The sequence below is a fragment of the Mauremys reevesii genome, linkage group 13 (genome assembly GCF_016161935.1).
Source record: "Mauremys reevesii isolate NIE-2019 linkage group 13, ASM1616193v1, whole genome shotgun sequence".
Taxonomy (NCBI): Eukaryota; Metazoa; Chordata; order Testudines; family Geoemydidae; genus Mauremys; species Mauremys reevesii.
In genome coordinates this window covers 10,033,429-10,054,828 of record NC_052635.1, presented here as the reverse complement: position 1 = coordinate 10,054,828, position 21,400 = coordinate 10,033,429, and the positions used below count along the sequence as shown (strand labels likewise).

The 21,400-nt window shown below is 44.1% G+C and overlaps 2 protein-coding genes across 2 annotated transcripts; one reads left to right on the top strand and one right to left on the bottom strand.

Annotated features, from left to right (window-relative positions):
* Positions 1-7,312: 7,312 nt before the first annotated feature.
* Positions 7,313-8,308, bottom strand: LOC120379958 (olfactory receptor 10A2-like). The gene has a single exon (XM_039497470.1). It carries the CDS (start codon positions 8,306-8,308, stop codon positions 7,313-7,315), a length of 996 nt encoding a protein of 331 aa, XP_039353404.1.
* A 9,871-nt stretch (positions 8,309-18,179) lies between these two features.
* Positions 18,180-20,362, top strand: LOC120379957 (olfactory receptor 11A1-like). The gene is made up of 2 exons (XM_039497469.1): positions 18,180-18,187; positions 19,405-20,362. The coding sequence occupies exons 1-2, from the start codon at positions 18,180-18,182 to the stop codon at positions 20,360-20,362; spliced, it is 966 nt and encodes a 321-aa protein (XP_039353403.1).
* Positions 20,363-21,400: the final 1,038 nt, after the last annotated feature.

Sequence of the window (21,400 nt, the reverse complement as noted above, 5' to 3'; positions counted from 1 at the left end):
TAACAATGGGCTACGAGAAGGGAATTAAGGCGATCATGTTCCCCCAACCCACTGTATTACAACATGGATTGGGATGCTTAGATGTCAATAAAGATATGTCTTTCGTTCCTTCAGGGATGTTGGAAAGTCCTTAAAAATAGTAAAGTGCCTGCATCAATTGTGCATCTATCTATCTATCTATCTATCTATCTATCTATCTATCTAAATTCCTCCCCATCATCCACACTCCAGAGCAGTGAGGAACATTGAGGAAGGAAGTAAAGGTGGTTTTGCAACAAACTGGACCTAATTGTCCTCTCATTCACACTGTTTCTCTATTGACTTAACTCCACTAACGTCAATGTAGGGATTGATTTCCTAAGAGTTCTGATGGGTTTATGCACCCAACTCCCACTGTCTTTCAATTGGATTTAGGTACAAATTAAAAACCCCTAAATGACAGGACCAGATTTTTTATGGTATTTACCTGCTTCAAGATCCTGCTGGGTACATAACAAATGAGAGGTAGGCACCTGCCCTGCTGAGATGCTATGAAAAATCTCACTGTCACAGATTAACAAGGTCTGGTCTATGTCCCAACCTTTAACCAGTCTCCTGGGAGTGCCCCTTTAGGGTACTGGACCCTAAGGACACACACTGGCTCACTGGGGAAAGCCTCTGGCCTCCACCACTCCAAAACTGGGCCTGCAGGCACCAGAAATACCCATCTCTCTGTGTGGCTCCCTGAGTGAGTGCAGCCAAGCCAGACTTGCCCTGCCTCTTCAGAGCACAACGCTCTCAGTATCTGCGGTGTCAAGAGGCAGCCCTTTCAGAATAAGGTGACCATTCATGTGGCCTACAGCATCTGAAAGCCCTTAGGTTAGCATTATGAAGCAAAGGCTAAGAGAGAGTTCACACTGGCCAGAGCCAGGGCTCCTCTGAGCCATACTGTTGGAGGGTGTATTTTGGCTCAATTTCTCCCCATATCCTTTGTCTCTCAGTCCCCACTGAGAAGCTGAGTTTCAGTGAGCTCAGTTCTTAAAACAGACATCTGACACCTTCTCCCTTTACTCCCCAACTCAGGGTTTTTGCTCTGCTTCCCTGTGAGAGGGAGAGTACCCAACTCTCAGCCATTAAGGTTTCCCATTGTCTTTCCAGATTCTCCATTGATACGTATTGATTCCATCCCAGACAGTTCTAGTGGCTCTATGTCTCAGATCTGTAGTCTGCTCTCCCATGTCCCAGGGAGAACATCAGCTCTTTCCCTGAAGGGGTAGTGACGCCAAGGGGACTGGTACAGAAGCCATACAGGAATTCCCCACATTTGCTGCACCCACTAGGGGATAGATTAGGAACCACACTGCTGAGCATTATGATGTCTAATCTTTAGGCACCTAGACAATAGAAAAACCTGAGTTAGGTGTCCAGGCTGCCTGTGTAATGCACGAAGAGAGATGGGCACCTAAAAATGGAATCCACAAAACCCATCAACCTGGGTGGCTCCCCCACTAAGCCAGATGCTGATGAAAGGAGGGTGTCCTAGGCTCCGCTCCTCTTCAGGAAGTTGGCACCTATTTCTGCTTGGCACCCACAACCATAAACTCTCTCCTAGAGTCAGGTGCCTAAGCTGACTCTAGGGGGAGTGATTTTCTTTGAGAAACCCTGGAGGAGCAGCAGGCACTGCTGGTGGTCTCCTGATAACTCTATCCACCTATTGAGTTCCCAGAGGGTGGGTGGGCATGAGATGAAGGCCCCTCCCCCAGCCTAAAGTGTGGAGCTACTGAACTCCGGGCTCAACTGATTTCAGGAGATAACTAATGAAAAATAAGGACAGAGTGAGGGTCACAGGACCAAAAGCAGGGAACCAGAGAGGGTAACTGATAAGTTTATCCAGTGGTTAGACCCTTACCTGGGATGTGGGAGATATGGATTCTATTCCCTCCTCTGCCTAATAGAGATAAATAATTGGATCTCCTACCTCTGAGAAGCATCCCCTAACCACTGGGCTATGGGATATGCTGGAGTGGGTGGTTCTCAGTAACTCCTCTCCAAGCTGTTCCACTTTGGATAAAATCCGTGACTAGTCATTGGGCCAAAGAGAGTGAGAGTGACTTTATAGCATGGAGGAGCTCATGTTTACCCCAGGGTGGGAAATCCAGGCTCCAATCCCCCTTCTTCAATGAGTACATAACCCAGGGTAAAACAATTTCTACAGGAGGAATTGAGAGAAAGCCACATCAGGCTACCCCATAGGTTAGAGCACTCATTTGAGTGGTAAAAGTTCCCAGTCCAAATCCTTTATTCCCATCAGCCAGAGGGGGGAGGTGAATGCCGGGTGAGTGTTTTCACCACTAAGCTAAAAGTTATAAGGTGGGCTCCTCCTCCAGCTGGATTGTGAATGGGCACAGATTCAGTAGGTCCCCCACCGATCTCCCTTGGTTTGTGGATCACTCTGGAGCTAAGCCATCTAGACACCTAGAGCGAGACAGGAGTCTGCATGCCTAAAGTCAGAAATTTAGGCACCTAGGGAACTTTTACAGTGAAAATTTAGGTGCTGAGTAAGTTTACATGTCTATGGGGTGAGGAGGCAGCCGAGAGGAAGTTTTGTGAATGCCAGTGGAGCCTAAATCTGGTATTTAGGATCTAAAGTACAGTTAGGAGCCTAAATCCCTTTGTGAATCCAGCCATAGGTGCCTATCTGCATCTTTAGGCACCTCAATTCATTTGAAAATCTGGCTCATAGTGTGATGCAATTCTCTGGGACCAGTTCAGGTCATGGGGTTTGCCCTGAAGGTTGGTCAGTGGCTGGGATGGTGGTAAGAAACATATGCAACATTTTCCTTTTTATCATACACGAAGAGCAAGCCAGGCACCTTCTGTTCAAAATGGCTTTCAGTTTCAGTTAAAGGGGAAAAAAGTAAAAGTAATGTCTTCACACGAGAGAGAGACAGAGCACAGTGTGTATGATTGCTCAGTAAAAAGCTACAGCAACTCTGGGAAAGATTTTTCAAAAGCACAAATGGTAGTTAAGCACCAGACTCCCAGGAAAAGTCAAATGCTTCTAGGTGACTAGTTGCTATTTGTGTCTTTGAAAATCTCCACCTCTGAAAACAAAATGACATTTAAATGAACCAGTAGAACAGAGTAGAACAGAATGGAATGGATGATTTTTTTCACACAATGTTTTTATAACAAAAAATCCCATTTTATTCTGAAACTTCCCTTTTAGCAGAAAAATTCAATGCATCTTCCAAATTTCCTTTTTCCCCCCATCCTAAGATAATCATCATTACTCTTACATATTTTGGGTACATTAAAATATTATATAATTAATCTCAATTTGATTCTGAAACAAAAATGTTAAAAAATATTGATTTGAAATTAATGCTGATCTGAAAATGCTGACTTTGTTCTGCAGAAAATTTTAACTTTGCATCAAAAAGCCAAAAAACTGAACGTCGGCCTATTTTTCTCAGTCATAAACACAATTTTTTGGCAGAAAACTTAATATACAAAAAAAATTGTAGAAAAAGAAAAATAGTGTTGTTCAAAAGCTTCCATAAAAGCTTTCTTGCATTCTATTTTCCAACCAAAATTTAAATGTTTTTGATGAAAGCACAGTTTGCACAACATTTTCATTTAGTCCCAAACCTAATTTTTTGTTGGAAAAACAGTTCAGTTTGGAGTCAGAGTTACGAGGTTGCTTGCACCTCTATCCTCTTTCTGGTCTCTCCATGTGCACCTCCTCAGGTGTTGGGTGTTGGATCCTCCTCTGTCTTGGGCTGGAGTCTAAGACTCCCACTTTTAGACTAGCGGATCTGGGTATAGGATCTGGTCTACGCCAACTACTTATTACTGTGCAGATCTGACTGAATACCTGTGACCCTGCACTTCAGGAGCCGTGTCTGGTGATATATAGTGACCAAAAGCCTTTTTAAAAGAAGCAGGTTTATTTAGCAGATAGAACAAAGCATTGGAGAAAATAATTTCAAAACAACAAACAGCTGACATGCACATTTTGACTCATCTAATCCTATGCTTCACTACAATCTCAGGCCTGGTCTACACTACAGAGTTAGGTCAACATAAGGCAGCTTACATTGACCTAACTCTGTAAGCATCTACACTCAAATGTAGCCCCCACCGATGTAACTTGAGCACTACACGGACTTAAAAACTCCACCTTCATGAAAGGCATAGAGTTTAGGTCGATGTAATTAGATCAATGCAGTGTCAGTGTAGACACTGTTTTGCTTACATCTAGTGTTGCTGCCTTTCAGAAGCCATCCCATAATGCCTCACACTGACAGATAAATTGGTACAACTGCTCCTGGTGAGGACGTGCACCATTGATACAAGGCGTGTAATGTGGACATGCAAAAGTGATTTAATTACTGTGGTGGCTGTACATTGATGTAACTTAAGTTGACTTAATTTTGTAGTTTAGACTTGCCCACAGTTACATGAGCTTGCTTTGTATCACAGGAACAGAACAGTCCCAGCTTACATTCTTTAGCAAGCCTGGTCTCTGCTTTTCTCCCAGACAGTATGTCCTCCAGACTGTTACCTCCTCTCAGAAAACTCCCTTTTCACAAAGACCCACCCTGCCTGTGTGAACCTGAGCACAACTACCACATATCTCAATAGCTTATGATAGAGGGCCTAGGTGTGAAGTCTTCCTTTTGACTGAGAAGGGTTCCTCCCACATGGCCTACCAGGCCCTATAGGAGAATGCCCCTTGCTCCGTTGTTTGGTGGCTAGGCCCATTCAGCCTAAATGGCTTTCAGGCACACATCCTGTGACTGTGGAAGAGTGTGCAGAAACTGTCTTCTCCTGACATTCCAGATCCCCTTCTCAGGAATCCTGTCCACAAACAGTATTTGGGGGTCCAGAGCAATGGTGGTTACCCAGCACTCCCACACCCATTACAGCATGATTATAAGAACCCAAACAGAACAGAAGAGAATCCTTTAGTGGGGATAGAATTTTACTGGATTCTGCAGGATGGTTTAGGAACACTGTCGAAAGACTCTCTTCTATCATTTCTAGAGGTTATTAAAGTACATTATGTAGATCCCTGACAAGGATTTCATGTACCCAATGCAAAGCAAGAGGAGGAAGAAGGGTTAGGCCTGGATCCTCAAAGGCACTTTGGTGTTGCACCATTGACTGTTGCAATGCCTAACTTTTAGGCACCTAGCTACCCGGTGAATTCACAAACTGTGGCTAAGGTGCCTGGGCTACCTATGCAATGCATGAGGAAAGAGAGACACCTAGCAACGCTATCCACAAAAATCAGCACACTGAGCAGCACGCTTCCTAAACTAGCCAATAGCAGATGCTGATATGTCATAAACTGCACCCCTTTGGGGAGTTAGGCACCTAAGTCCAAGTTAGAGGGAGGCATCTATTTCTGCTTGGGATCCCCAGCTGGGAACCATGTCCTGGAGTCAGGTGACAAAGCTGTTTCTTATGAGAAAGGCTTCAGCCCATATTTAACCCCAAGCAAAGTGACTGGGGATGGGGGATAGATACAAATGAGGATTCGTGCCCCCTTTATAGCCCCTAATCTAGTGGTTAAGGAACAAACATAGGGATGTGAGAGACACCAGTTCAGTTCCCTTCCTTGCCTGATGTGGAGAAGGAATTTAAAATTAGAGTACTTCCACCTCTTAGGTGAGTGCTGTAACCACTGGACTATGAGATAGCATGAAGTGGGTCCTTCCTGTTGAAATGGTTTCACTATGCATAAATAAATATGCTTTGGGCCAAAGGGAGAATGAGAATGGCTCTGTGTCCATCCAGAGGTTAAGCACTCTCCTTTGAGGTGGGTTGCCTGTTCAAATCCCCACTCTTCATCAAACAGAGAAAGGGATTGAACTGGGGGTTGCCCATATCCCACGTGAGTTCCCTAAGGGAAATTGCCTAAGCCTCTTCTCCTCCCCTACAGACATGTTATGTGGAGTTAGGGGTGAGGTGGAGAACACCTACCAGATCAGGTGAGATGGGCAGTGCAACATCTAGTTTTACCTGGTTTGAGGAGCCCACTGGGGCTTAGGTGTGAGAGAGGCAGCAGGGTGCATGCCCAATGACACAAATTTAAGCTCCCTCATGGACTTTAACGGCCAAATGTAGGTGACAAGGGGTATTTTGGGCCTGCAGGGTTAGGCAGCATCTTAGCAGGGTTTTGGAGGACCTCAGTGGCACCTAAATGTTAGACTTAGGTACCTAAGGTGGGAAGCTAGGTGTCACTTTCAGAGTTAACTGCACCTTTGACTCCACCTCACACCTGGTCTTCTTCACAGGCACCTCCTTAAAGTTTCATGCTCCCAGTTGCCCTCTCTGCAGTGGAGTCTCATGTTTGTCTCCTCCAGACCCAGGGTTTAGGCTTGCAGTCCCTATACACCTCACTGGGCTTTCCCCAGCAGGACTGATCAGGGTCAAGCTCCTGTGATCAGCCTTTCCCCAGAGACTACAATAGTGTATCCCAGGCACCAGTCAGCCTTCATGAAGCAAAGTACATTTATTCTTGGGGTAAAAGCATTACAGAGACAACATTAAAAAAAAACAATAAAAGTTCATATGTTATATGTTCAGCAGGCAGGATTGAACCTGGGGCCTCTGGAGCTGAATGCATGAGCCTCTACTACATGAGCTAAAAGCCACATGGCCCTTAGCTAAGGCTGTAGGAGACTCATTAATCTCTCTCTAAGTGGTCTCAGTGCCACTACATGGGACAGAGCAACACACCCAAGTGGTGTGTGAGTTACATATGCTCAAAGCTTACCAGAGATGACCCATCAAACTTACAGATTCCTAGTAGGCCAAAGTTCATCCAACCCTTCTGAAAGGTTTGGGGGCCTCTTTGAAAGAGGGTCCTGTCTGATTTCTGAATCAAAAGACTACGCTGAGTGAGTTTAAACTCAGCCTTTTTATACTAAACGGCCTTTCTTTGTGTGTTGGTCTCTAGAAAACACAGTCTGAACCAGTATATGCAAGCGTCTGTCTGGGGTTGTTTACAACCTGAGATGACACCTTAATCTCTCTCTCACTCTCTGTTTTTGGTTCTTGGAAAAGCTGTGGCAACCTTTCCCCTGGAACTAGCTTCAATCTTCGAGTATCCATAAACTTAATTTAATACAGTCTCCAAAGAAATGGGGTTTAATATATATATATATATATATATATATATATTAGTCCTTTGGTGGATGTGAGTCTTAGTGAATTGAACTAGCTGAAAATGTTCAGTTGAAAGGCTTTCCTGAGTGAAAATTATATATTTGTCAAAATGGACGTGTTCCTAAAAACTATCCATTTTCATTGAAAAAAAAATTCAGGCTTTTCTTGTAAAGAAGAATTGGTGAGGAATATTTGACCAGTCAGGGAAAGGGATGACCTTGCTTATGAGTTTCCTCAATGCTTCTTTAACCTCCTTGTTCCTCAGACTATACACAATGGGATTGAACAGTGGAGTCACAACGACGTAGAGCAGGGAAAGGATTTTGTTGAGATGAATGGACTGAGACCCCGTGGACACAATGTATGTAACAGTCAGCGCCCCATAGAAAGTGGTGACTACTATGAGGTGAGAGCTACAGGTGGAGAACGTTCTCTGCTTCCCACTCTTTGATGGGATTTTGAGGACAGCCAGGAGGATATGAATGTAGGATGAGATGGTCAGAAGGAAGGGGATCAGTGATACAATGCAACATGAGACAAAAATCGCTACCTCCACCATGTACGTGTCAGAGCAGGACAATTTCAGCAATGGAGTCAAGTCACAAAAGAAATGGTCGATTTCATTACGTCCACAAAGAGTTAAAGATTTTGCCAGAAGCAATTGCAACACAGCAGCCAAGAGAAATCCCCAAACCCACGTCCCAGCAGCCAGCTTAATGCAAAGATGCCAGTTCATTGAGTCGGCATAGTGTAGAGGCTGACAAATGGCCAGGTACCGATCATAAGACATGAGCATCAGGAGAAAACACTCAACAGTCCCTAATGCACAGAAGACGTATAACTGTGTGATACAGCCGGTAAAGGAAATACATTTGTCCTGTCTCAGTAAGTCCACAAGCATCCTGGGGGCAATGTTAGAGGTGTACAGGATCTCCAGGAAGGAGAGGTTACCCAGGAAGAAGTACATAGGAGTGTGAAGACTGCGATCAGCTGATACTGTGATTATAATGAGGATATTCCCCGCTGTGGTCGCTAGATACACCATGAAGAAGAGGGGAAAGAGGAAAATCTGCAGATCATGGAGATCGTCGAAGCCCAGGAGTATCAATGTGCCCACAATGGTTTCATTTTCAATTCCAGGGTCCTCCATTATTTATATCTAGATGCAAATAAAGAAATAATAGTAATGATGGAAGTTATAAACATAACCCAACTAAAGCTTTTTATTTATTGCCCTTTATTTGCATTTGTAAATAATAAAAGTGCAATCGTACAACATCTGTGTGTGCCCTCCTTTCGTTTACAAGTTATAATTAAATAATATACAAATTATACAGGGGATGCTTTATACAGTGTGGTAGATATCTCTGACAGCAAACGGGAAGGAGAGTTGGAGAGAGAGAGAGAGAGCTTGACTGATAGATACGTATGGTAGTTCTGTGTAAGCTGAAAGCTTCTCTCTCTCACCAACAGAACTTGGTGCAATAAAAGATATTACCTCACTCGCCTTGTCTCCCTCCAATACTACAGTATCAGGGGGTAGCTGTGTTAGTCTGTATCCACAAAAACAACAAGGAGTCCGGCGGCACTTTAAAGACTAACAGATTTATTTGGGCCTAAGCTTTCATGGGTAAAAAACTTTGCATCTGAAGAAGTGAGCTTTTTACCCCTGAAAGCTTATGCCCAAATAAATCTGTTAATCTTTAAGGTGCCACTGGACTCCTCGTTGTTTTTGTTTCTAGATGTAACAGATAGATAGATAGATAGATAGATAGATAGATAGATAGATAAAGTACCTTTATAACTGGCTGATCGGGAATCTCTGTGCATTCAGATCTTCCATCTCAGATGGTTGGAGAAGACATTTCACTTCTTAATGTGTGTACATGTTCCTGTAAGCTGATTGTTGGCTACATCAGTGTATCTCACTATCCTATGTGGCCCCCATTATTGGAGTAGTCAAATACCTCACAATTATTCATGGATTTTATCCTCCCAACCCCTCTGAAAGCTTGCCCTATGCAATGCCATTCTGGTTTAGTTTGGCTTCCTAGATCTTTATAAGCTCTCCTCCTCAATTTGCTTCATTTGCTTTCTTCATTCATTCTGCAAGGAGCATTATTATCCATGTCTAAACAGAGCTGGCTGTGCCATCTGATTTATATATTCCTCCAGGTATTTTTTTTTCACATGGCACTTGGGATGCATTCCCCAGAGGCTGAAAATAAAAGTTCTGCAACATTATAGTGAAAAGAAGAATTCTTCAAGGCCTAATTTGAGCTCCCTCACACCAATTCCACACCAGCCTTCTTCCTGATTCACCCCATGGTTATGTGGAGCAGCTCCTACAGTCATGGGTGGGTTAACGAGATAGCTCATTAGCTATTTTGGAAGGTAGGTTCTGGACTGCAGGAAGCTGTAGCTTGCAGATACCACTACACCTTGGAGACTGTTGTGTTAGAGTTAGGCCTTGTTGCCAACTCTTGCAATTTTATCATAAATCTCATGCTATTTACATAAAGCCCCAGCTCCTGGAGGCACATGATTAGGTGATCATTCCCTGCTTTCACTATAAAACAAACAACAAAACATTTGTAGCCTTCATGGTTGTAGAAAAAGCTTAAAAAGGTAACTCTTAATGATTCTGACACTAGAAGGCAAATAATACGCACCTAAAAATCGTTATTTTTGAAAATCTCATGATTTGGGGGGCCTGTCTCATGATCCTAGAATTGTTAGGGTTGGTGATCCTGATTATATAATGTATAAATACTAATGAACTGAGTATTAACTACCCTAAGAAGAACAGCAAACTGACTTTATTGAAGCCTCTTTATGATAGTCCCCATCCTGGTAGTATCTAAGCCGCTCACAATCTTCACAAAGGGATAGAGGCATTGTGATGCTCACAACACCTAACTTCCAGGCACCTAGAAAATCATAGGAACAACTCTGTGATCTACAAAGTCTAAGCTAGGTGCCTGGGCTGTCTATACAATGTATGGAGACAGATAGACACCTTACAGTGTGATCCACAAAAGCATGTACACTAGACAGGAAGATGCCTAAGCTAAGCGGTGGGAGCCTCCTTAGCTCTGCCCTTAGTCTCCTGGAGATAGCTGCCTAAGTCAGGCTGTGTGGAGGTGCCTCTCTCTGCTTGAGATTCACAGCCAGAAGCCCCTCTCCTGGTAACAGGCAGCTTGGACACCTCAGTTGTTTCTTGTGACACTGAGCTAGGTGCCTGCCTCACTACCCACAAAATGTCTGGAGCAGGAGGATGGAGCCTACACTCACCTTATAACTTTTAGCCCAGTGGTTACAACACTGATGTGGGATGTGAGGGACCCCCGTTCAATTTCCACCTCTCTCTGAGGATGAGACAAGATTTGAAGAGGTTTCTGCCAGCTTCCAGGAGAGTGTGCTAATAGCTGAGCTTTGAGGTACCCTGATAGAGGACACCCTTGGTCTCTTCTCTCCTGTTTAGGGTGACCAGATAGCAAGTGTAAAAAATTGGAACAGGGGGTGGGGGTAATAGGTGCCTATATAAGAAAAAGCCCCCAAAATTGGGACTGTCCCTATAAAATCGGGACCTCTGGTCACGCTACTGCTATTGAAACTATTCCATCATGGATATCTGACTAAATGGGTCTCCCTTCTCCCAGGGGGTACCCTCTGCACCAAGCTGAAGAGACTTTCTCATCTCTCTCTCACACACACCCAAAATCTACATTAGAATATCCATAGCCCTGTGATTACAGCACACATCTCAAACACGGGAAACATTCATGCAAATCCTTTTCCCCCTCAGCATGAGAATCATAGACTCAGAGAAGACTAGAGTTGGAAGAGACCTCAGGAGGTCATCTAGTCCAACCCCCTGCTCAAAGCAGGACCAACTCCAACTAAATCATCCCAGTCAAGGCTTTGTCAAGCTGGGTCTTAAAAACCTCTAAGGATGGAGATTCCACCACCTTCCTAGGTAACCCATTCCAGTGCTTCACCACCCTCCTAGTGTTTCCTAACAGCCAGCCTAGACCTCCTCCACTGCAACTTGAGACCATTGTTCCTTGTTCTGGCATCTGCCACTATTGAGAACAGCCGAGCTCCATCCCCTTTGGAACCTCCTGTTACCGAAATATCGGGCCCATCTAGCTGAGAGCCAATAACAGCCTGACAGGGATAAGGAAAGATTGTTTTATTCTGCAGAAAAAAGGAGAGCCTATACTCAGGTACAAAGAACTCTGCTGCACACAAGTTTCACAAACTTTTTATACACTTTCAGACAAAGACCATGCCATGTTAACACTTCATTGGTGGGTGTCAAACCCCGTGCTTCTGTTATCTGGTTAGTAAAAACTGGTTTGGAGCAAAATTTCTCTGCTTTGAGGCAGAAGAGAAAAGATAGTTCAAAAGTTCAGGTTACTGTGTACGTGAGGCTTCTGCTTCCCCCTACTGGCCGCTTGTAAGCTATTAGGTGGGGCCACCAGTAACTTTCACACTCCCTTCAGGTAGTTGAAGGCTGCTATCAAATCCTCCCTCACTGCAGAACTGCTGCTTAGCCAGTCGGTCCCCAGCCTGTAGCAGTGCATGGGGATTCTTCCTTCCTAAGTGCAGGACTCTGCACTTGTCCTTCTTGAACCTCATCAGATTTCTTCTAGCCCAATCCTCCAATTTGTCTAGGTCACTCTGGATCCTATCCCTGCCCTCCAGCGTATCTATCTCTCCCCCAGCTTAGTGTCATCCACAAACTTACTGAGGGTGCAAACCATCCCATCATCCAGATCATTAATGATGATCTGCAGATGTTTATGTTTATGTTTATGAAGATGTCTATGTTTTCAGCAGAAAAGGATCTGGGGATTACAGTGGATGAGAAGCTGGATATGAGTCAACAGTGTGCCCTTGTTGCCAAGAAGACTAATGCCACATTGGGCTGCATTAGTAGGAGCATTGCCAGCAGATTGAGGGAAGAGATTATTCCCCTCAATTTGGCACTGGTGAGGCCACATCTGGAGTATTGTGTACAGTTTGGGGCCCCCCACTACAGAAAGGATGTGGACAAATTGGAGAGAGTCCAGTGGAGGGCAACAAAAATGATCAGGAGGCTCGGGCACATGACTTATGAGGAGAGGCTGAGGGAACTGGGCTTGTTTAGTCTGCAGAAGAGAAGAGTGAGGGGGAATTTGATAGCCGCCTTCAATTACCTGAAGGGGGGGTTCCAAAGAGGATGGAGCTTGGCTGTTTTTAGTGGTGGCAGATGACAGAACAAGGAGCAATGGTCTCAAGTTGCAATGAGGGAAGTCTAGGTTGGATATCAGGAAACACTATTTCACTAGGAGGGTGGTCAAGCACTGGAATTGGTTCCCTAGGGAGGTGGTGGAATCTCCATCCTTAGAGGTTTTTAAGGCCCGGCTTGACAAAGCCCTGGCTGGAATGACCTGGTTGGCCCTGCTTTGAGCAAGGGGTTGGACGAGATGACCTCCTGAGGTCTCTTCCAACCCTAATCATCTATGAGTCTATGATTCTATGTTGAACAAAATCGGCCCCAGGACCCTCTGGTCCTGGGGCACTCTGTTTGATACTGGCTGCCAACTAGAAATTGAGCCATTGATCACTACCCATTGAACCCTACGATCTAGCCAGCTTTCTATCTACCTTATAGTCCATTAATCCAATCCATACTTTATTTAAGTTGTTGGCAAGCATACTGTTGGAGACAGTATCAAAATCTTTGCTAAAGTCAAGATATGTCACATCCACTGCTTTCCCCATATCCACAGAGCAAGTTATCTCATTTTAGAAGGCAATCATGTTGGTCAGGCGTGACTTGCCCTTGGGGAATCTATGTTGACTGATCACTATCCTCTCCTCTAAGTGCTTCAAAATTGATTCCTTGAGGATGTGCTCCATTATTTTTCCTGGGACTGAGGTGAGGCTGACCGATCTGTAGTTGCCCGGATTCTCCTTCTTCCCTTTTTAAAAGATGGGAACTATATTTGCCTTTTTCCAATCATCTGGGATCTCCCCCGATCGCCATGAGTTTTCAAAGATAACGACCAATGACTCATAGACTTTAAGGTCAGAATGGACCATTATGATCATCTAGTCTGACCTCCTGCACAATGAAGGCCACAGAATCTCACCCACCCACTCCTGTAATAAACCCCTAACCTATGTCTGAGTTACTGAAGTCCTCAAATTGTGGTTTGAAGACCTCAAGCTGCAGAGAATCCTACAGCAAGTGACCCATGCCCCATGCTGCAGAGGAAGGCGAAAATCCTCCAGGGCCTGCAATCACACCAGCCAACTCCCTCAGCACCCTCAGATGCATTAAATCTGGCCCCATGGACTTGTGCATGTCCAGCTTTTCTAAATAGTCCTTAACCCGTTCTTTCACCACTGAGGGCTGCTCACCTCCTCCCCATACTGTGCTGCCCAGTGCAACAGTCTGGGAACTGACCTTGTCTGTGCAGACCAAGGCAAAAAAAGCATTGAATACTTCAGCTTTTTCCACATCATCTGTCACTAGGTTGCCTCCCCCATTGAGTAAGGGTCCCACACTTTCCCTGACCTTCTTCTTGTTGCTAACATACCTGTAGAAATCCTTCTTGTACCCTTCACATCCCTTGCTAGCTGCAACTCCAATTGTGCTTTGGACTTCCTGATTACACCCCTGCATGCTTGAGCAATATTTTTATACTCCTCCATAGTCATCTGTCCAAGTTTCCACTTCTTATAAGCTTCCTTTTTGTGTTTAAGCTCACCTAAGACTTCTCTGTTAAGCCAAGCTGTTCACCTGCCATATTTGCTATTCTTTCTGCACATCGGGATGATTTGTTCCTGTGCCTTCAAAAAGGCTTCTTTAAAATACAGCCATCTTGGATGAGGGAGAATTGAACCTCCCACATTCCCGGTGAATGCTCTAACCACTGAGGAAAAGCTATTAGGAAAACAGCAGCAGACATGTTTTGATTGGGACCCAATCTGGTAAGTGGTCTTTGAGATGGATTGGGTCCTGTATGCAAGTTGGGCAGATAAATGCCTATCTTCCTCCAGTTCATGGATCCCTCTGGATCTTATGTGGCAGATGGGGCAGAAATGCACATGACTAGAGTGAGAAACTTAGGTGCTAAGGGAACTGCTACTAAGAATACTTGGGCGTTGGGTGAGTTTCGGTGCCTATAGGGCTCATTGGGAGTTTTGTGAATCACAGTGGAGATGAAAATTGGGATTTACGCACCTAAGTACCTCTCTCAATCCCACCTAAAGTGATTTGCCTAAGGTCACACAGGGAACCTGAAGCCTGGTCTTTCAAGTCCTAACCTAACACCCTAGCCACTTGGACCATCTTTCCTCTGCTCAGCAGAGTCACAACCCCAGAGAAAAATAAAGATCACAGGCTGGGATTTTCAAAGCAGCCAAGGTATGTGTGAGTTGGGCACTTAATTCACAGCAAAATTAAATAGAAGTTGGGATCATCTAATTCCCTTAGACTATATATCCAGCCAGGATACCTCAGATCTGTAGTGACTCGAAGAAGGACTTCAGAATAATAGCACCATGGGGCTCAGTCTTTTTGTGTAGCTCAGATTCTAGATCAAATGGGCTCAGTTCACAAAGGCAGGCCCTTATCCAAAACTCAATGTAGTCAATAGAAAGTCCTCCACTGACTTCAATGAGCTTTGGGTTAGACCTCCAGTTCCCCACCCCACCCCCAAACTGCTACCCTTGCAGGTTCACGGGGGATCTGAGAGTCAATGTGAGTCCTTTGTAGTTCACACGTTACAGAACACAGTAACGTGAGGCTGGAAGGGACTTTGAGAAGATAAACAAGTCCAACTCTTTGTGCTGAGGCAGGGACAAGTTGACCTAGACCATCCCTGAGAGATGTTTGTTCAACCTGTTTTTATAAAACTCCAATGACAGAGATTCCACAACCCTCTCTTGGAAGCCAATTCCAGATCTCAACTATCCTCATCGTTAGAAAGTTTTTCCTAATATCTAACCTAAGTCTCACTTGCTGCAGATTAAGCCCATTACTTACCTTTTATCACTTTTGCTGCTCTCCTCTGGACTCTCTCCTATTTGTCCACATTTTCGCTAAAGTGTGGCATTCAGAACTGGACACAATACACAAAATGAGTCCTGACCAGTGGTGAGTACTGAGGGACAATTACCTCCTGTGTCTTACATATGACACTCCTGTTAAATCCCAGAATGATAGTAGCCTTTTTTCACAACTGCATCACGTTCTTGACTCATATTCAATTTGTGATCCACTATAACCTCCAGATCCTTTTCAGCAGTGCTACCACCTAGCCTGTTATTCCCTATTTTGTAATTTTGGATTGGATTTTTCTTTATTGAATTTTATTGCCTTTGCATTTGTCTTTATTGAATGTGATCCTGTTGGTTTCAGACAAATTCTCTAATTTGGCCAGATTCTTTTGAATTCTAATCCTGTTCCCCAAAGTGCTTGCAACCCCTCCCAGCTTGGTCTCAATTTAAAATCTTATAAGCTGGCTCTCCACTCAATTATGCAAGTCATTAACAAAAATATTTAACAGACCCAGGAGTGACCCCTGTGGGACCCCACTAGATACACCCTCCCACTTGGAAACTGAACCATTGATAACTACTCTATGAGTACAGTCAGTCAACCAGTTGTGCACCAACTTTATAGTGATTTTATCTAGACCACATTTCCCTAGTTTGCTTATGAGAATGTCATGTGGGACTGGGTCGAGCAAGATATAGCATTTCTACTGATTCCCTCCCCCCCGCCCCCGGCATCCCTAGGGCAGTAAGCCTGTCAAAGAAGGAAATTAGGTCGGTTTGGCATGATTTATTAATGACAAACCCATTCCAACTCTTGCTTATAAGCTTGTTATCTCGAGGTGCTTACAAACTGAACATTTAATCATTTGTACCGGTATCTTTCCAGGTATCGAAGGCTGATTGGTCTATAATTGCCTGGGTCCTCTTCCCCTTTTTAGAAATAAGTAGCATGTTTGCCCGTCTCCAGTCCTCTTGGATCTCATCTGTCCTCCATGAGTTCTAGAAGATAATTGCTAATGGTTTCATGATTGCTTCAGCTAGTTCCTTAAGTACCCTAGTGTCACAGATCCACAGGTTCTGGTCTATGCCCCAGCCTTCGCCAGGCTCCATGGTTCCACACAGAGGCCTGTGTCCCCCAAGTCAGGCTGGGCCTTTGAGACCAACAACCCCCTTCTCTGTCCATGACTCCCCTCAGTGAATCCAGCCTAGCCAGACTCCTGCAGTGGCTTATACTGTACCCCTTCAGGGCGCAATGCTCCCAGTGAGTATTTGCAGTGACAGCAGGCAGTCCTTCCAAAACAAGGTAACCATGTATTAGTCCCCTGGCACACAGACTCTGAAAGTCCATAGGTTATCATAGGTAAAGAAAGGTTAAGACATAATCCATGCTGGCCTAGCCAGTGCCACCACCCAGCCAAGCTGCTATGGACTCATTCCAATTGCTGTCTCTCTCTCTCTCTCTCTCTTTCCCACTCCCAAAGCCAACTGCTCTCCCTTCTGTCACCTCTCTATTCTCAGGCTGGGCCTCTCCTTCACTTCCCTATTGAGAAGTGGGAGAAAACCTCCTTCTTGGTTGTTGGTTGCTAGGCAGCATTGTTCTGGCTATTGGGGGTTTCATGATCTTCTTGGATTTTCCACGGGTAGGGGTTAGCCTGGGCCAGCCCTTTAATGACCCATTCAGTCTGTTCCAAAAAGCGAGACAACCTCATACTTCCTGTGTTGCCCCAAGTGCAGACGTAACCCTTCTGCACCCAATGTGTAGCAACACAAAATATGAGAGAAACAGAGGCAAACAGAGGCTTAATGAAAATACTACAGAAAACGCAGTAACTGCTAACGGTTCTGAGATTGCTTCAACTAGTTCCTTACATACCCTTAGATAATCCCCTTAGAGCAGATTTTTGCAAAATTGCCTATGAGATTTAAGACACTTTGTCCCATTCATTTCCAATTATCCTTAAGCAGCTAAGGGCCAGACTTGCAAAGGTACTTAGGCATCTGAAGATACAAACAGGTACCTAATGCACTCTTAAAAGCACATAAACAGATTAGGGGCCAGATTTTGAAAGGTATTTTGGAACCTAGTGGGATTTTCAAAAGCATCTATGTGCCCAAAACTCATTGATATCAATGGGAGTTAGGTGCCTAGATATTTCTGAAAATCCCACTAGGCATCTAACTACCATTCAAAATAGACAGTAGAGCTTTAAGCTCTCCATCACATACTCCCATCTTTTTTCAGATAGGGTAAATCAGCCATAGCTCCATTGGGTCAATGGATCAGATCCCCAGCTGGTGTAAATGGATGTATGCCAATTTACCCCATCTATGTATCTGGCCTCCATTGTCTGAAGAGGGACCAGCATTAAAAGGTAACTGGCACATGCTAGAAAAAGAAACATTTTAATGAAGCCCTTGGGGAAGCAAATTAGAATGTGAGGCTTGTACAGGAAAATGCATCAGAATATATAAAAGACACAAAACCTGGGAAAATATTATCTGTCTAAATTCTCGATGGCGGAAAGCAGATAATACATGACCCTGGGAAGAGATTGAAGGCATCACAAGAAAAAGCAAGAAAAGGGGAACTGAAGATACCAGGGGTGATCAGCAAATACCCAAGAAAAGTGTAAGATGTTCTAAAGCAGCATGAAAGGTGAATATGACTGAATTCTTTGCTGAGAAAGAAAATGTGTAGGGTCAAACCCAAGGGGTCTTTATCTGGGTCTTATTCAAGTTGGTTAAAGCTGTGCAAAAAATGGCTTATTTTTTCTGCAAAAAAAATTGGGGGGCAGGAATTTCATCAACATTTTCAGAAGAAAATTTGTCCTTTTCATTCCCAAACTGAAAACTGGAAATTTTGGGCTGAAAATCAAAGAAATGGGACAATTCAATTTCCCTTTAAAAAAAATTCTATTGTAAAAGTTTTCACCAGCCCTGCTCAGACTAAACATGTTATGTGCATGCAGGGGTGAGGGATACCACAACAGTACATAAGTACTCAGGTAGCCTCAAAAACTTCACTCAATATGAATGAACAATAGTGGCTGGAAAAGTTTAGACTTTAATATTAATATTGCTCCAAAAATGTTGTCAATATTTCATACGGAGAATAAAAATAAAAATTGAGAGCTGGTCAAAAAAAGTACATAAATTTCCTTCTCTGCTCCATTTTTTGTAGTGATTTTTTTTATAAAAGTAAAAACAAAAGTGGATTTATCCTAATTTTAATCAAAATTTTGAAATATTCAAGCTGGAATTTTCAAAGGAGCTTGAGGGCAGTTTGATGCCTAATTTGCCTTGCTGCTTGGAAAATCCGACCATAGGAATTCAATGGGAATTCTGCTTAATTTCAATGGGAGTTGAGCACCTAACTCTCTGAGACTCCATTGAAAATCCCAATGTCAGACTTTTCTGACTAGCTCTAGGGTCATCTTATTGCAGTGTTAGATAACAATTTTGAGTTAACATCTTAATCCGCATGAGATTGGAAACTGATACGGAGGAAGTAGAAGAAGAGGAAAATGAAGAAGCAAAAGAGGGAGAAAGGGATAAGGGAGTTAGAAGAACAATGCTGAATTAGAGAGAATGAGGATGCCAGTTGAGGTGCTACTAACTGGTGAGATGTGGCAAAACCAAAAATGATTAAAGGTCTAGAAAACATAACCTGTGAGGGAAGATTGAAAAAAAAAAACACGGTTTCTTTATTCTGGAGAAGAGAAGACTGAGAGGGGACATGTTAACAGTTTTCAAATACATAAAAGGTTGTTACAGGGAGAGGGAGGAAAATTGTTCTTCTTAACCTCTAGGACAAGAAGCAATGGGCTTAAATTGCTCAAGGGAGGTTTAGGTTGGACATTAGGAAAAACTTCCTAACTGTCAGGGAGGCTAAGCACTGGAATAAATTGCCTAGGGAGGTTCTGGAATCTCCATCATTGAGGATTTTTAAGACCAGGTTAGACAAACACCTGTCAGGAATGGTCTAGATAATACTTAGTCCTGCCATGAGTGCAGGGGACTGGACTAGATGACCTCTCAAGGTCTCTTCCAGTTCTATGATTCTATGATTATAACATTATTTGATCATGAAAGGGTGATCTCAAAAGTGTGTCTTGCAGTGTCTCCCAGGACTGAGGTTCAAAGGCTCAAGGACGCCTCTCTTAAACCAAACATGGCCAAACTACTCAGGCTAAATCAAACAGCCATCGACGGATTCATCCTCTTAGGATTCTCCAATCTCTGCGAGTCTCAGGTGCTGCTCTTTCTGTCTTTTCTCATTATTTACATTGCAACGATCATGGGAAATGTCTTGATTGTGATAACAGTTCTGTCCCAGCATCGCCTTCATACCCCCATGTACTGGTTCCTCGGCAATTTGTCCTTCCTGGAAATCTGCTACACCACAAATATCGTCCCCAGGATGCTACTTGGTTTCCTGTTGGAGAAGAGTATAATATCATTCCCTGTCTGCATGATACAGTTCTACCTCTTTGCTTCATTGGGAACCACGGAGTGCTTGCTCCTTGGTATGATGGCTTATGATCGGTACCTGGCTATATGCTGTCCGCTGCTCTATGCAGCTGTCATGACTGGCAGGGTCTGCACCCAGTTAGCCGCTGGTTCCTGGGCATGTGGTTTTCTGATACCCATGATAACAGTATCTGTGGTGTCCCATCTGACATTCTGTGGTCCCAATGAAATCAACCATTTTTTCTGCGATTTCAAACCTCTCGTAAAACTCTCCTGCACGGAATCCTACTCAGTCGAAATCACTGTTAGCATCTTGTCCTCGGTTGTAACCTTGGTCCCTTTTCTCTTAATCCTGGTGTCCTACACTCACATCCTCAGGGCCATCCTGAGAATTCCTTCCACCACCGGGAGGCAAAAGGCCTTCTCCACCTGCTCCTCCCACCTCATTGTGGTCATCACTTTCTACGGGACCCTGATTGTCATGTACGTGGCCCCCTCAGCAAACGACTTGCCAGCTCTTAACAAGGTCTTCTCCCTGCTGTACACCACAGTGACCCCCATGTTTAATCCCATCATATACAGCCTCAGAAATCAGGAAGTTCGAGAGGGTATGAAGAAACTCCTAAGGGCAATTATTTTGAAGGGTGGCAAATTCAAGATCACATTATGCAAATAAGAATAGGAGCTTCTATCTATCTAATCTATCTATCCATCCATCCAATACACCCTACACCATGATGTCTATGTGATCATCCTTCTTTTTTAACCACTCTTGAAATCAGCCACAAACATTGCAATGACCTTGAAAACCCTGACACTTAGGGGATTTGGTGAGTAATCTGTGATGAAGGAATCTGGAGCTACCTATAACCCTTGGAAATGATAGAAATGCTGGGAAAGTTGATTGTAAATTAAGAATGGCCCTGTAGCTAAAACAGAGGACTGACAATTATGAGATTTTGGTGCTGGTCCTGACTCTGCTGGCAGTCTCATTTTGCAAGTCACTTCCTTTCTCGGTGCCTCAGTTTCCTTATGTGTAAAATGTGTTGTTATTAATCTCTGTAATGTATAGCTTTAAAATCCTTGTGTATTAGACTTTATAGAGAGGACACTATGTATTAATATCATTGTTGTTGTTGTTGTTGTCACAGTTTCAGGGTTAAATGCAACATTGGCCCTCTTCCCCCACACCTCCAGCCTTCCTTGAGGGCATCCACTTAAGGTTTTAAGCTTCCAAGCTGTCACTTCTTTAAACTGGGGGGTTTAAAGCTTCCAGTTCCCTGCACTTCAGTAGGTCTGACCGGTGTCCAGTACCAGTGGTTAACAATTTCTCCAGAGGCTATAACGGTGTATAGCAGTTGCCAACCAGCCTTCAAAAAGCAAAATACAATTATTCTTAGAGCAAAAGCATACAGAGAAAACATGTTAAAAACAATAAAAGAAACTATATCAGCAGTTCTCAACCCATTGCCCACAGGCTGCATGCGGCCTAATTAGCACACACCTGCGGCCTAGCTGTGTGCTAAAGGCTGCAGGGCTGCATGGAGCCAGATTACCAGCTGCCTTGCTGCCCAGTGCCGTGGGGTCTGGGATGCCCGGATGAGCAGGGCTAGGGGTCAGGGTCACCTGCCGGCCCCACATGGCAGGGTCCAGGGCTGCTGCCCTGCCAGTGCCGAATGGTGGATTCTGGAACTGCTGCCTGGCTGGCACCGCA

Bases quoted from the DNA above. Each gene is read 5' to 3' on its own strand.
- LOC120379958 (XM_039497470.1), bottom strand. From the start codon at position 8,308: ATGGAGGACCCTGGAATTGAAAATGAAACCATTGTGGGCACATTGATA.